At 30.4% G+C, this 16,041-nt stretch overlaps 3 protein-coding genes across 3 annotated transcripts in view; 2 read left to right on the top strand and 1 right to left on the bottom strand.

Moving 5' to 3' along the window:
* The first annotated feature begins 447 nt into the window (after positions 1-447).
* Positions 448-2,284, top strand: LOC124428755. Its single transcript, XM_046973205.1, has 6 exons — positions 448-1,165; positions 1,281-1,353; positions 1,532-1,620; positions 1,711-1,813; positions 1,899-1,963; positions 2,048-2,284. Exons 1-6 carry the CDS (start codon positions 1,109-1,111, stop codon positions 2,063-2,065), a joined length of 405 nt encoding a protein of 134 aa, XP_046829161.1. The 5' UTR covers positions 448-1,108; the 3' UTR covers positions 2,066-2,284.
* A 48-nt stretch (positions 2,285-2,332) lies between these two features.
* Positions 2,333-16,041, bottom strand: part of LOC124428756 — a 19,332-nt gene continuing 5,623 nt past the window's right edge. The window contains 18 exon segments of the mRNA XM_046973206.1: positions 2,333-3,495; positions 3,595-3,957; positions 4,057-4,180; positions 4,244-4,389; positions 4,466-4,658; positions 4,734-5,202; positions 5,443-5,624; positions 5,703-5,979; positions 6,042-6,444; positions 6,521-6,674; positions 6,743-6,909; positions 7,001-7,129; positions 7,223-7,322; positions 11,965-12,277; positions 12,368-12,540; positions 12,711-13,636; positions 13,811-14,165; positions 14,380-14,865. Coding sequence (XP_046829162.1) covers positions 2,788-3,495; positions 3,595-3,957; positions 4,057-4,180; positions 4,244-4,389; positions 4,466-4,658; positions 4,734-5,202; positions 5,443-5,624; positions 5,703-5,979; positions 6,042-6,444; positions 6,521-6,674; positions 6,743-6,909; positions 7,001-7,129; positions 7,223-7,322; positions 11,965-12,277; positions 12,368-12,540; positions 12,711-13,636; positions 13,811-14,165; positions 14,380-14,865 — 5,668 coding nt within the window. The 3' untranslated portion in view covers positions 2,333-2,787.
* On the top strand, positions 7,600-11,716 carry LOC124428753 (CXXC motif containing zinc binding protein). Its single transcript, XM_046973200.1, has one exon. The coding sequence runs from the start codon at positions 7,810-7,812 to the stop codon at positions 8,293-8,295; it is 486 nt and encodes a 161-aa protein (XP_046829156.1). The 5' UTR covers positions 7,600-7,809; the 3' UTR covers positions 8,296-11,716.

The following is a 16,041-nucleotide window of genomic DNA, read 5'->3' on the forward strand; positions in this document are numbered from 1 at the left end:
ATGTGTGTATATTTATTAAAAAAAAAAATATATATATATATATACACACACGTTAAAAGAATTATTTGTGCATATATATATATATATATATATATATTATAAATACATACATACAGAAGAAGAAGAAGAAGAAGAAGTAGATGAAGAAGAAGTTGAAGAAGAAGAAGAAGAAGAAAAAGAAGAAGAATTTATAGGCTTGATCAAGAAGAAAGAACGAGTTATTCTCTCATGCAATCTCGGGGATCGAGCCGGATCATGATCATTAATAATAATCGATTTGATAAAGGAATCGTCACCTAGACCGATCTCTTTAAATCGCGGTGTGTTGTAGTTATCAATTCTCAACTGGGCTCGCATACAAAGTAGAACACGGGCGGCACGTGTTGATAAATTGAAAATTCTCTTATAACGATCAAGTGATAAACGTGAGGTAATAGCAGCAATTCGTATTTATATATATATATATATATATATACACACACACACATATATATATATATAAATGTATGTAATATGATATACATGTGTATATGTTACTATGAAAGTCATCGCAAGTAGTAGAGCACGAGTACTGATCAGACATAATCTCGATCGTAAATTATTATCACTTAAAGAAGATATCAATTAAAAATAATGATCATATAGAGATCACGAGATTCTCGAATTTGGAAAACAAACGTTTATCACGGACAATTTGCCGGCATGATAATATCAAAGAAAAAAAAAAAAAAACAAAAAAAAGAACAGAAAAAGAAATAACACTTGGACAAGTCTCGTACACCCAATTATTATATACCTAGAGTATATATAATAACAGTTCTTTAATAGCACCTTAAATACTCTATACTTTTGGACGAGGATTATCAAAGAGTTTTTGTAAAAGAAAAAGAAAAAAAAAAAAGAAAAAAAAATCTCGCCTCTGTAAATTCTACTTCATATTATTATGCAATAACTCTCCCACTTTTTTGATAAAAATCGTATATAAAACGCCATCGTTCATGTTACCTTTTGATTTTTTCATTTGCCATTAACAACATTGGTCTATATTGCTCTCCTTTTCTCTCTCTCTATTCCTTCTATTTTTTGTTTTATCGCTTTAATTCTCAAAATGAAACGAATACATTTGTTCTTGATCGCGTCACTCTTCGTTGCTTCGTTCGTCGAGGTGAGCTTGACTCTTATTCTTATTTTATGGTTTAATAATGACGACTTGAATGATTTATATATATATAAAATATTATTTTTGGATATTCACGTATATATTTTATTTCATACGTCAGGCTGAAGTAGACTTGAGAAAGATCACCGCACCTCAACGTAAAAAGTGTCTCGCTGAGATAGGATTAACAGAGGGTAAGTTCGCAAAACTAAATTTTATATACGTATATAATAAATGAATTTCTCCTTTCAATAGGATGAAATATTTTTTTCTTCCTTTTTTCTTCTTCTGTTCTTTTCTTCTTATTGTTATTTTTTTTTTTTTTTTTTTTTTAATTGTTTCAATTAAATGTGTAGAATTAAATTTGTGTAGAAATCATCGACGAGGCAGAAATTGGAAATTTTTCTGAAGAAGCTAAACTCGGTTGTTACTTCAAATGCATGTTAGAAAAGTTTAATATGGTAAAAGAGAGTTATTTTAAAATATTAATATTTAAACAATAAGGTTCAATGATATATTGAATTGATGATACTTATATCTTCTTTCATCAGTTCACCAAAGATGGTAAATTAAATTTCAAAATGATTTTAATGTCCATACCAGACATATGGAAATCTTTGGCTGAAGATATGATCAACGAGTGTCGTGATGTCAGTAAGTATATATGCATATATATATATATATATATATATATATATATATATATGAACGCACCTTATACATATGTTGTAATTTTCAGCTGGTTCTGATAAATGCGAATTGTCATACAATTTTAATAAATGCTTGTTTTTTGCAAATCCTTTGGTATGTTAAACAATATATTAATATTATGCTTTTTAATCTCTTATCTTATATCAATAATTTTTCTTTTTTCTTTCCTTTCTATAGGCATATTTCATTCCTTAAATTTCGTCGAGTGAAACGAATAAAAAAAAATACAAACAAACCAAAAAAAAAAGAAAGGAAAAGGAAACTGCAAACTGTTGCGATTTTACAAAGCAGGTGATTAAAAAGACATGCATCGTATCATGGATGAAATCATGTATACAATTATATTATGTAAAACATTAAAAAAAAAAAAATCATAGTATTAATAAATATACATATTTTGAACTTTAAAAATGATAAAATTTTTTTTTTATCATGAACATTTACCTGTAATATATAATATCATTGTATTTGATATCATTTAATTTTCTTATCTCAAACGATCATAAGCTACATTTTATAATTTAATACAATCCATTTTCTTTTTCTTATTATATATAATCGTTCCATATTACTTAACTTATGTAAAACATGAATCTTATCATTCTATATATTGACTTGGTCCTATGTATATATATATATATGTAATATATATACGTAAATTATTAAATATATATAATATATTAAACTTTCTAAGATTCCACTTCATAATCGATGAAGAATGCGTTAAAGAAATATGGCGCAATTATTATTCGAAATATTTGTAATACATTAAAATTCACAATGATGACGTTACTGAAACAATCCGGATATATAATTTAATCATTAATTTAAACGAACGGGTAATTGAAAATAAATGAGATCCATAAATAGGAACGTCATTCGTGTGTAAAATGCTGAAATAAAAGATCCTTATAATGTTATGCTTTCCTTGGCTTAGTTTTTCTCTTATTAATATTCATTATTTGTTCAACAATAATATCATCTGCTCTTGGATCAATAGGAATAGCTTGTACAGGTGTTCTAGAAATTGGTGATGGTTTAGACCATCTTTCAACCAATGTATTGAGCCAACTCCATAATTTTTCACGGTTTAAAAATGCTACTGTAATTAACATTATAAATGGTAATGCTACTATGGATGTTTGATTCATATCCCCTTGATCAACTTTGCGTTCAGCATTGAACATTAATTTGACATATTTGAACGAGGAATTGGCTTCGAAATAAACAGAATTTGTTTTATACTTATGCAAGCTAGGAGATAAGGATGATTCCAATTGTATGAAATATTTCTTGTTGTCAGCTTGCAATGGTGGAAAATGTACGAGGAAGCCTGCATTATACGAAGTACCAATTTTACTAGAATGTTGTGTATCCAATTTGGATATATGTATAGGGGAATCCGGCATGTCTTCTCTGCATAATTTCACTTTTAATGTACGATAATGTTCTGACTGTACGGATACCACATGAACGGAAACGTCTGTACGTGAAATTGGATGAAAAGCAATTAATCGAAGTCCACGTATGTCCTCTCCGGTTTGTAACATCAATGAACCAGGACTCGTACGTTGTATATGATTATTTGCCTCCACGTTAGATTTCAAACGTAAAATATACGTGCACTATTACGAAGATTATAAATTAATATTTATATTATAAATTCGATTATTATTATTATTATTTTTTTTCTTCATTTTTTTAAATAACTTAATTATACCTACCAATGGTTGAAGACCTCTAATTCTAAAAGTACCATTCTCTTCGGTGGTCGCCTCTTCTTGGAGATTGGAACAATCTTCTTGACCTTGAGCTTCGACCAATAATCCTGCTTCTGGTTCGCCATTTAATGACGTAACTGAACCATAAGCGCTAAATGCAACTCTATTGCCAAATAAGTTTACTATGACGGTTGCACCTTCGGCCACATTGATCATTTTTGATGGCGGCTCAAATCTATATTCCTTCATCATTGGTCTGAGATAATATTCACCAGGTGATAAGGAATTAAATATTAATTTTCCATCGTCACTTGTTATACTATTCTTACGATAATTTTGTCCACCAGAGAGAGAAAGTAGAACGCCCTATTTGTATGATAGAAATATTTCATTTTTCATTGATATATATAAAAAAAAAAAAAAAATGTCATTTGAAATAAATAAATAAATATATTTTTATCGTACCTGTAAGGATGAATTATCCGCTTGATCGTATACTTGCACTATAATTTCAGCTAATTTACGTGCTAAAAATATTCCATTATTGTTTGGTCCTGTTATCACGAAACCTTCTTTCTCAGCTGTAATACTTAATTAAAAAATTAATATAGTAGAATTGTAGAAAACATGTTTTATATGAATATACAAGTACCTATATTCTATTTTTCCATCCAATGGGCCAACACTGTATGTCCCTTCTTTTTCTGTAATTATTGTATGCATTGGAGATTTTTTATCCTTGCCAAATATTTGTACTGTTACACCTTCTAAAGGAGGTGAAATTTTTCCAGCTATAATCTAAACGATATATATATGTTTTTTTATTGTTTGTCGTTTCAATAAATTATATTAATATGGACAATTATTACTCTACCTTTCCTAAATCTCCAGTAAAAGTTGCAATGTCATTATGACATTCATTTACTCCAAGTACTTTTACTGACGGTGGATTAAACAAAAGAATATCCGATAATGGAGTGATAACGTATACATTACCAGTCTTTGTTGTAAATTCAAAATTATACTTAAAGACATCTCCTTTTTTTGTATATTTCAATGGTCCAATTCTATAAGTATACACTTTATTACATTTTATAAATTATTATAAATTACTTTTTGTAAATCATTGTTTATGAACTTACATAACATTGCCATTTGAACTTTCAACTTTAACATTCACTCCTCCATCTAATGCAGTAGAACTTATAATATTTCCTTGATGACGATGCTCAGAAGATGATAAAATAATTGGGGATAAATTATTTGTATCCCAGACAAATGTTTCTTTATCGTACACGTGACAACCTTTGGGTGTAAAACTATATTCTCCGGGTTTAGATACGCAATGTCTTGTACTACCTTTGGATAATACTAAAGATGACTTTTTTATTTCATTTGGTGCAACATATTCAACTATTGTTTCATGAGAAGAAATAAAAGTAATTGAAAAACCGGTCTGTTGAAATGGAGGCACTTCAGCTCGTTCAGATGTTATTGATATTCTATAACTAGGATTTTTCCAACAGAATACATCGTTGTCTATTAAAACTTCATAATGTCCTGGTAATACATCGGAAAATTCATATTGGCCATCTGCATGAAAGAAATTAACTTCACAGACAGAGACAGTAATATTAGTTAAACTTAAACAGTATATTAATAACAAATATATTTAATGCTGGGAGTATAAGGAATATATATATATATATATATATATATATATATATATTGTTTTCTTTTAAAACAAAAGTATCATCAATAAATTATACTACCTTGGCATTAATCATACATTTGTTATTACTCAATTTTGAAATAAAAATATTAATTTATATTATATTATTTAAATCTCACCTTTCGTTGTCGAAGTTTTTATTGTAACTCCATCGAGTACTTTAAGTGTAACCGAAGCTTGACTGCAATCTATCCCTGGCAAACATTTGACCATGCCAGTTAAAAGTGCCTTCAATTGTAGAAAGTTGATATTGTTAATTGCCTCAGATGATACATCAATGGTTTGTTGTAAAGGAAAGAATCTATTATAATTATCGAGAGTATTAATGTTTTATAAATTTAATCAAATTTAAATTCATATATTTCATATAAGTACTTACTGTAAACCTTTAGTTTTTTCTTCATTACTCACGATTACACTTAATTGATATTTATCAGGCTTTAAATGTAGACAATATTCTCCAGTCTTTTCATTAGTATCAATTTCTCTTTGGAATGTAGCAGCGATATTTTGTATAGCTACTTTACGGAAATGTAAAGTTCCTTTTGCAGATAATGTAACTTTTCCACAAACTTTATACATAGATGGTATTAAAACTGGCAATTCAGGTGAACTTGGGGATACTTTAACTGTTCTCTCCTCAAACTGCACATTACCTAAATATAAATATATTTTTAATATTAATTTTATAAATAATATTTACAATGCTTTTACTAACCAGCTTCTGCTTTCAGAGTATATTGTCCAGCTTTTACATTATCTATTGTATATTTTCCATTTTCATTTGTTACAGCTACTTCTTTCCCAGCGAATATAATTTTTGCTTCTGCCAATGGTTTGCCACCTGTTGACATGCGAACTACCCCAGTCACCGTAAAACCAGTCACTTTAAAATCTTGCGATAACGTCAGACTATTGTGACTAACTTTGAATGATAATTCGGGTGGTTGAACGTCAAATTTAGTGTGAGCACTAGGATAATGTGGGACAAGCTTGTAATCACCAGTTGACAATGCAGGAAAAACAAATTTTCCAGTTTTATCTGAGGTAACATGGCAAAGTGGATTTTTCGTTTCAAATCCCTTAACTGGTGAAGTTTCACAATTCTTTGCAGCGCCATTCTGTATAATTAAATAAATATTAATATTATCTAATAAATATTAATTTAATAAATTTCTAATCAATGATATATCTTACACCAAAAACTATGAAGGATACACCACTGACTGGTTCATTTTCACTGGTGACTTGACCTCTTACATCATATCCAAATATTACTAAACTATCATCTGAAAGTTCAGCATTACCTTCTTGTACAGTTACTTCAATTGTATTTTTTTTGATCATCCACCTTAATCAATACAAAGAGATAATAATCTTTGATATAATATAAGCGTATTTATATTATACAATACATACGTAGGATGAGATGCAACAAGTATATATTTGCCTGGTTGAATAGGTGTAAAATAAAATGTTCCACTGTCAGCAGTCTTGGTTGATCCAACTACAGCTTCTTTATTATTAGCATTATATAATGACACGGTAACATCTTTTGGACCAAATGAAGAATTAAAACTGGTTACCTAATAATAAGAGAGATGATTAATATATATATATATATTTGTTGAAATATTATTTCTCGAATAGAATTATTGTTAAAATAAAATGAATTACTTTGCCTGTAATGCCAAAACCTTTGAAAGTAAAATTAATATCTTTGCCTTGGCTACAAATGTCGGTAGAACCATCTACATTTAAATATACTTCCATGGGATCAAAACTCCAACCTCTAGGAGGATCTACCTAAATATATTTAAGAATAAACATTCTTGTGTGTTAATTATTCTTAATTAAAATATCAAAAAGAGATGACATTAAGATTTCTATGTAGTATACCTTTAAAATATACTCTCCTTTATCATAAAGAGGTAAAAAGTAATATCCAGTATTTGGTGCACATTCTGTTTCATCTTTTAAACTACCAGCCTTAGTATATCTGACATATATACAAATTAAATAATTTATTATTTAATTAATACCATAATATGCAAGACGTCATAACCTCAACATGTATACTTACAATTTAATGTGAACTTTTGTAAAATCGATATCAGCATGACTTTTTAAAAATCCACCACATCCTAAAATATCTTGGGCAATAATTTCAGTAGAGAAAATTAATAAATAATTTAAAAAAAGAACGATACTTATTCGCTTTTCAAACATCTTCATCATCGTCTGCTACTGAAGTGAAATTGTCGCTACGACATAACCTCATTTGATACACATGCGCTATCTAGCATGTATTTGGACTCACGTTATAAATATTTGTTAATGTCAATGAGGACGACAGAACTTAATTTAATGATAATACAGAAATTAAAAGCCCTAGAAAAATTTTGTACCCAGGAAAAGGGCAGGGTGATTAGTTCAATTTAAGTGTGAAAAAAATTTTTAAATCAATATAAATCGTTGAAACCAAAATGGTTAAGATAGCATTGAAAATCAAAGTATTGTTGGAGAATATAGAAGAATTGAAGTCCTCAGGATTAAGCCATAATTGGTATTTTAAATTTAAATGTTGCAATTGTGGTGAAATAACAAAGAAATGGTGCTCTGTTTCTTTAGAAGATTCTATCCCAAGTACAAAGGGGAATGCTGTGAATCATTTTCTAGCTAAATGCAAGCTTTGTGGTCGTGAGAACTCTATGACTATTGTAGAAGATTCTATCAAATCGTTTACTGCTGAAGATCAAGGAAGATTTAAAAAAATCGTTATATTAGATTGTAGAGGACTAGAACCTTGTGATTTTTCTGCACGAGAAGGATGGATCGCAAAAGCTATAGACAATGGTACAGAATTTACGGATGTTGATTTATATGAATATGAATGGATTGAATATTGCGAGAAAATAAAGAAACCTGTTGGAATAACCGAAATTGAGCACAGATTTGAAAGAGTTAAATAAAATATCTATTCATAAAATGATGTATATAAAATAGTTCTCAGTTAGTGTTTCTTTATTGTTTTAATTAATTATTAAGTTTATACAATCTACATGTATACCCTTCTGGTTGAAAATTGTTAGATTGCATTTATTCATTATACTCATTATCATACTTTCTAAAGTATGGATATTTTGTAATTGCAATTTAGAATAACACAAAAGATTATTTACTTACTAAGTATATTGTTTACTTACTAAGTATATTGTTTATATCAACTATGTACAAAGTCCTTGAATAAAGCAGTAATTTCATAATGCATAAGTATCTGTGTTTTTGTTTCTCATAAAGTAATTGCATTTGAAGTAACATATTACTGCTGGATTTAAATGTCAACTTAAACATGTTAATGTTGATTTGTAAGGATATGAGTATACAAACTGACACATAACTCTAACGACATAATATAATTTATTCATAATCATATAAAAAAACCATTTAATTTCATAAATGGCTCAATACACAGGAAATATCATTCGCAACAATTATTTCGTTATTCCTCTGAATATGTCCAAACCTGCCAATTGTTGCCAAAACAAATGCCTGCAATTATGATCACAAATTAACATTAAAACTTTTCTTTTCCCTTTCTTTTTTTTTTTATCTTTTTTTTTTTTTAACTATTTTTAAATTATGAATGAGAATCTCAAATAGAAATTTTAAATGTTAGATGTATAACGTGCTAATGTTCTATATACTTCTGGAATGTGTTGATGCAACTAATGAAAATAATTATATTCATATGTATTAACCTTCTTGACGTGTAGATTGTAAAATTATAATCTTCATTGATTAAAAACTAAGTCTGTACAGTTTTTATGTATAAAAGTTTGAATTATTTCATATAATCTAAGCTAGCTTAGAAACATAAAACAACATTCTTATTATCGGAACTAACTTCCCAACTGGTTGTACAATGTACAATAAAATAGTTTTTGCAAAATGCGTAAATAAATCACAAGAAATATTTAAAGGAATATTCTAAACTTTTTAATCATTGGTTACCTATCTCTCTAATTCTACTAACGCTATATTCTTCTAATGTCTCTCTTTTACTATGGTTTTCTAATACCTAACACAAATAAATATCATGTGCGCATTACATTCCATTGCCCATGAAGGGGGATTTAACATATAAATCACATGTAAATAATCATTTCTAAATGTTTTAATCTAACAATAATAAATAACTCTATCAGTCTATTCTCACAAAAATATCACTGCGACTGAAAGTATTCTTATCCTTTGAATCACCAGAGTCAAATCTTTATATATCTGTTAAAGTAGATATCACATTTACAAAGAATGTAGAACCGGCTCTTTTTTCTTTCTTTTTTGTTTTTCTTTTCTTTTATGAAACAACCAGAGTATTTGTATTATTATTATTATTATTATTATTAAATTTATTACAACAAACAATACTTAATAATAAATGTTCTAGTTAAGATGTTCTAGTAATATGTTCTAGATAAGACTTGAACATTAATATTAATAACAATAATTTTTATAACACGCATGGATTTAGTAATATAAATTATGATAGGCCATTTAATTGGCAAAAATGTTATTATCTAATAAGTAAAATTTGAACTGTAATAATCACTTAAGAATTGACTCTGGTATATATCATTGAAGATTTTTATATTCTTCTAAAACATAATAAAAATAATTCATTTTCTACGATAATCTGAAATTAACATTATAATAATCGTTTTGAATTATTCAATGTTATTAGTGTATGCGCATTTAGTATTTTTTAATAAACTAAATAATTCTATAGTACTATGCTAGATTATCATCTTTGGTATGGTAATGGGAAGTACGCTTATTCTATCGACAGCAATGGTCATCTTATCAGTTTGATAACTGATATTACTCTTTAAAGGTATGTATTTCGTAGATATAGGAACATTATGAGTAATGTTGATGAATTACAATACGCCATTTCTTTTAGCTCTACTTGTAAAAAATAATTTACACTGTGTAGTCACTGTGAAAAAGAAAGAAAAGAGATTTTTGGGTAGGATTCTATTTCTTTTTTCTTTTTTTTTTTTTTTTTGTTTTTCCTCATATATACTATACACATTTGTACAGTACACTGAAAAGTAAGATTAATTAATACAAAATTTAATCCATTCCAAGGATTTTTATGGAGAAACTATTTGCATGATAATAAGCATATCAATAAAAAAAAAAAAAAAAAAAAGAAAAAAGAAAAAAAGATCCTTGCTCTTAACAAGCAAGAAAATTCTAAATGAGTATGCGCGTACTGTTTATTCTGCGATAGAACAAGTTTTTTTTATGGGATAAATTTGGGCCATATTCATTGGGTACACAATTTAAGGAATTTCCTAATATCTAATCGATTATAGTTCATCATATTACCTACCTGTTTATGCTTCTGCTAGATGTGAATTCCTAGATTTGCTATATGAATAGACTACATGCATTTTTTTTTGCCTTTTTTTTCCTTTTTGTTTTTTTTTTTTTTTTTTTTTTTTTTTATAACATTCGTTTAGTATTTATTCGTGTTTATTTTTCTTTTTTTTTTTCCGACGACTTTTAGAATTCTTTTCTTTATCAAGCTTCTTTTAAAGATTAAAGCGACACCTCCGAATAGGCCCGTCAAAGACAAACTCCAAAGATTTCTACAAATTTATTAGAAATTTTTACTCTTCCTTTATCTGAACACACTCTATTATAGTCGAGGAAACCTAATCATGGAAGATCCCAATTGAAATATTATTAATATTTCCTATTAATGTGAACACTTGCTAGAACGTCACTGTGACAAATAGTATGAAATATCTACTTCGAATTGTCAATGAACAAAAGTAGAAAGAAAAAAGAAAAAAAAAAAAAATATATATATATATATTAGCAGAAAAAAAAGAGAAGGTAATACTTGAAGCGTCGTTTGAATCGTGTAGACAAAGAGAATGATGCCCTTAAAAATATACAACATCTTCAATTACGAATGTCTTACCACGTTATTAGACAGGCAGAAAAATACATCGATTCGTTTGCGCAACATGCGTCAGCATTCGGTAGTAATTCAGCTATATACATTTGCTTCCATCGATACTCTGCCTCATAGATCCATTTTATCTTCGGCGAAATCACATTACATATTATAATTCGATGATAAAAAAAAAAAAAAAAAAAGAAAAAAAGGAAAAAAAAAATATGCAAACGAAATTCGGCTGTTGAGAATATTCCTGAAAAATACTTACAGCAGATTCTTTCTCCATCGTTAGATCGGTCTTTTTTTTTTCTTTCTTTCTTTCATTTCTTTTTTTTCCCCCTCTTTTTCTTTTATATAAATTATCAATCGATGATATCTACCTATCTAGATAAAACTTGAGTATTTTTCACGGATATATACTACTCTCTTTCTCTCTCTCTCTCTCTCTCTCACTCTTTCTCTCTTATCTTCTTTATCTTATTTAACGAGCAGTATAATAATTCTGTAAATTCGTCAGTCATAATCACGTTGCACGTAAATAATGGTGCCAATAGTTTTTTAATTAATGAATAGTGTGTTGTGTACGTGTTTCATTGTGTTAAAGCACGGGATATAATGATGATCGCTAAAGAGAAGAAAATCCAACTTTTCTCTCGTGCGAAGTTACGAATGATGATGATTTGAGGATGATTCGTTCTCTTTTTAAATGATAAGCTGAACATCGAGAGCATCGTAACAATTAATCATTCAAGGCAATTCATCGGACAATACTGGCTCCAAACAAGTTTGCTTCAACGTAGCCGATTGGTCTTCGAGGCTACGTTTTAAACCTTCGATAGTTTGCATCAACATTTGCCTTCTTAGCTGAGTAAGCTGTTGTTGAAATAATTGAGAGTCTTGAACGTTAGCATTCGCCTCGGCTGCTAAACGCTCTTGACGTAATTGTGCTACTTTCTCCTTCAAGGATCTTCGTGAATCATCTGAATCCAGTGATACGAACGAGTTTAAAAAGGATCTTCTTTGATATGGTAGAATATGGTAGTTTTGGAAAAGATTTGAAGTTGGCTCACCGGTATCATCGGTGGCCGTATCGCCATCAGAATTTCTTAATAATACTTGATGATGACCTAATGTCTTTTGTATCCTACCGTAAGTCGCACTACCGGCATAAACCTTTCTTTTAACTGGTTCACTCTGAGGACAGTAAGAAGAACCTTCTTTGATCGGGCCCATATCGATTGATCTGTAAAAGGTAAAAAAGAGAAAAAAAAAAAAAAAAAAAGAAGAATTTATATATCAAATATACAAGAGACGACACAGATAGATCCATATATATATATAACGCGTACATATTTCTTTACATTATTTCATTAATTTAAAATATATCGATTAATTCTTAAAAAAAAATTCCACCTGAACGTCATCAGAGGTGGTCTCCGCCTGATGTCACATTTCTCCTCGGAATCCGACGAGCTCGATGTCACACCACCACCACCACCATCCTCCTCCTCCTCCTCCTCCTCCTCCTCTTCATCCTCGTCCTCCTTGTTCGTTATTGAAACTCTCGAGTCCTTCCTATTATCTACAGTTAATCGTGAATCTCTGTGCTTAGACTTATTAGGGAAGGAACCTTGAGAGGGTTGACAATCGTTCGTTTCAACGGTAGACTGTGTCACTCCGTTGCAATTCAAGATAACTCGAGCACGCCCGTTGTCCTTTACACCGGTGGTAGTAGTAGTAGTAGTAGTAGTAGAAGTAGTAGTAGTAATAGTAGTTGTAGTAGTACTAATAGTAGTAGGACAAATACCGCGTAAACGTGAATGAACGAGGGTTCTATTGGGTGAACCTTGAGGCGTTCTTCTTGATACGTAAGGTGAATCAGGACAATTCGAAATGTCCTGTTTATAGGGAATATCCCTCGATATGTTTCCACATGAATTTCTTTCCATAAAACGATGAACGGGCGAACATGGCTGCGTGAATTGTCTCTTTGGACTGGTATGCTCGATATCCCTGATATTACCGCTTTGCAATTCTGGTTGTGAATTTCTACTTTTCGACAATGCAAGCTCGATGTTCAATTCCGTATTCTTGATCAATTCGACACGCTTATTCGCCAGACCATTGTGGAACTTACGCGATGGCGACGGTACGATCGGCAGGGAGCTTTGATTCTTTTGCATATTTACCAAGATATTTTCAGCTTCCATAATCAACTCGCGATACTTCCTGTCGGCTTCCTTGTCCGCTTCGATCAGTGCTATTTCAGAAGCGAACGTGGCCATGTATGTGTTACCAGTGACCTGTCTTCTCACAATGTTTCCATTTACATAACTCACCTGTAAAAATAAAGCAAATTAATCGGACGATGTTAACTCGCAAAAAAAAAGAGGTTAATAAAATAATAATAATAATAATAATAATAATAATAATAATAATAATAATTATTATTATTATAGATATGTTCGTTTCCATTGTTTTATTTATTGTAAAAACAAAAACGATAATAATACCGAATTCGAACGTCTTTTGACGACCTCGTTTTCGACGATCGTAGGCTGATGTATGATCGATTGATTATTATCGTTCAATCTCATGGGCGAAAGATTTTTATTAACGTCGTGCTTCTTACGGCGCAAGCATATTGGCGTACCGCCTACGCTTCTACTACCCTGATTAAATCCAGAATTCTTCAGCAACATTCTCTCGACCAATACTCGATTTAAATTTGCCGTCTCGTCGTCGAACTTCTCCATATTTGGTTTTCTACGCTGTGATATTCTCTTCTTTCGTTTGTCCGTCTGTTTCTCGTCCGTCTTTTTATATCGAATACTTTGTCTCTTCGCCGTGTTCCTTATACTTATAGTCCTGAAAAAGGAAAAAAAGAAAATAAAGAAAAGGAAAAAGGAAGAAAAAGAATAAAATAATTATTTCGAATATTTTCGTACGACGAAAAAAGGAAAAAATTCATTCCAATTAATATTCCGATCGATCCTTCTTCTTTTTCTTTCTTTCTTTTCTCTTCTCTTTTGCTCCCTCAACCTTCCGATCATAATCGTCAATAAAATATATTTATAAATACCTTTGAGGAAGAATCTCGTCCTTGTTTCTACGTTTCAAAAAGGACTCTCTCAATCTTGTGCCACGTCTACTTAGCTCGCTCGTAAACGTAAAATAAGTACAGTGACCGGTATTAGGAAAATTGGCAGAACATTCGAGATTATCTAAGTCAAGGAAGGAACCATTGTCGATATAATCAAAATCATTTTCAAATGGATCATTCTCATCGCCACCATCTTGACCCGTATCAACGTCCGACAAAGAATCTATGTAATCCTCGCAATCGGTTGGATCGCTATCCGACAATATATCCGTTTCCTTTTCATAAACATAACTCTCGTCGAATTTCCCCATCATTTCGTTCAACGTTATGTCGTCCTCGGACGAACGAGCACTTCGTGTTACCGATGATCCCGATGAGCTGCTGCTACTTGTACGACGTTGCATCGCCAATGGTATCTTCGGTCTAATATCCATACCAGGTAGAATCCTCCAATTTTGATTTATCCTATGTCGGAGAGTACAAAAATTATCTGTCTCGTTAAAATGATCATTGAAGAACGAATAACGAATTTATTTAATATTTTTTATCTAAATAAATATATATGCAGGATGTCCAAAAAGCATGGGACCAAACTTATACTATTGGATCTTATCCAATATTACTATCCTTCTCCTTCGTTCAGGATGAAAAGTAAATATTTGTTGGAAAGCTCGGAATGGTTACTCCAAATGAAAGAGGTCGAGAGATAATAGGAACGAGAAGATGCAGTGGCGTGCGTTTTATATATGTTCAGAATATCTTTTGATAGGGATGATATCAAACGAGACGGTCCGTCATCTTTGTACGTCATTGAACATACGTCAGAAGGAGGGAGGGCGGGGGGTTTATATTCGATCTGATTGATTATCGAAGATCTCTATTTGAAATTCTTATTTCGTACTTCGTGTTTCTTTTTTTATCGCAGACGCTTTAAGTCACTTAGTGTTAAAAAAGAAAAAAAAAAAAAAAAAAGAAAAAAAGAAGAAGAAGGAGAAAGAAAATAAAAGAAAAATAGAAGAATATAATCTTTATCGTTTTAGAACGACTCATCGGCTTTAAGTTGACTCTAATTCAATATATTTCTATCTAACCAACTAACACCACCACCACCACCACCACCACCACCATCATCATCACCACCTACATTGACACGGTGAAACTTTTGAAAACACGTTTACGTCCTGCACATTGTTAACATCGTCGTTTCCTTTGATGTCAACGTCGTTCGCAAGCTCTCAACAAGAATGTATTTGCTATTTGCGTTGGCTATCCCATATAACCAGGAAGGAGGGAAGGGGGGAGGGAAGGGGTGGTATTATCGATCGTCCACCTTTCATTCGATATCTTTCACGCGAATATATCAAAACGATATGTCCCATTGAAATTGTACCTGAGAATTATTATCTGTCATTGTTAGGAGTCACGACATTCATTGGCATCATTGTTACCATTGTGGGAGAAAAAAAGAAAGAAAAAAAAAGGAAAGAAAAAAAAAAAAGAAAGAAAGAAAAGAAAAATGTTCTCGATAAAATGTTTTCAATGATACTATAATCGTAGGATAGATCGGAGAGATCGACTTTTAAAATTATGATGATGATGATGAAAAAAAAAATATATATATATATATATATTAATTTTTCA

This window comes from Vespa crabro, chromosome 13 (genome assembly GCF_910589235.1).
Source record: "Vespa crabro chromosome 13, iyVesCrab1.2, whole genome shotgun sequence".
NCBI lineage: Eukaryota > Metazoa > Arthropoda > Insecta > Hymenoptera > Vespidae > Vespa > Vespa crabro.

Coding starts and splice junctions, on each gene's coding strand:
- LOC124428755 (XM_046973205.1), top strand. CDS start 1,109: ATGAAACGAATACATTTGTTCTTGATCGCGTCACTCTTCGTTGCTTCG. Junction 1,166..1,280: donor TCGTTGCTTCGTTCGTCGAG/GTGAGCTTGACT, acceptor TTCATACGTCAG/GCTGAAGTAGACTTGAGAAA. Junction 1,814..1,898: donor CAACGAGTGTCGTGATGTCA/GTAAGTATATAT, acceptor TGTAATTTTCAG/CTGGTTCTGATAAATGCGAA.
- LOC124428753 (XM_046973200.1), top strand. CDS start 7,810: ATGGTTAAGATAGCATTGAAAATCAAAGTATTGTTGGAGAATATAGAA.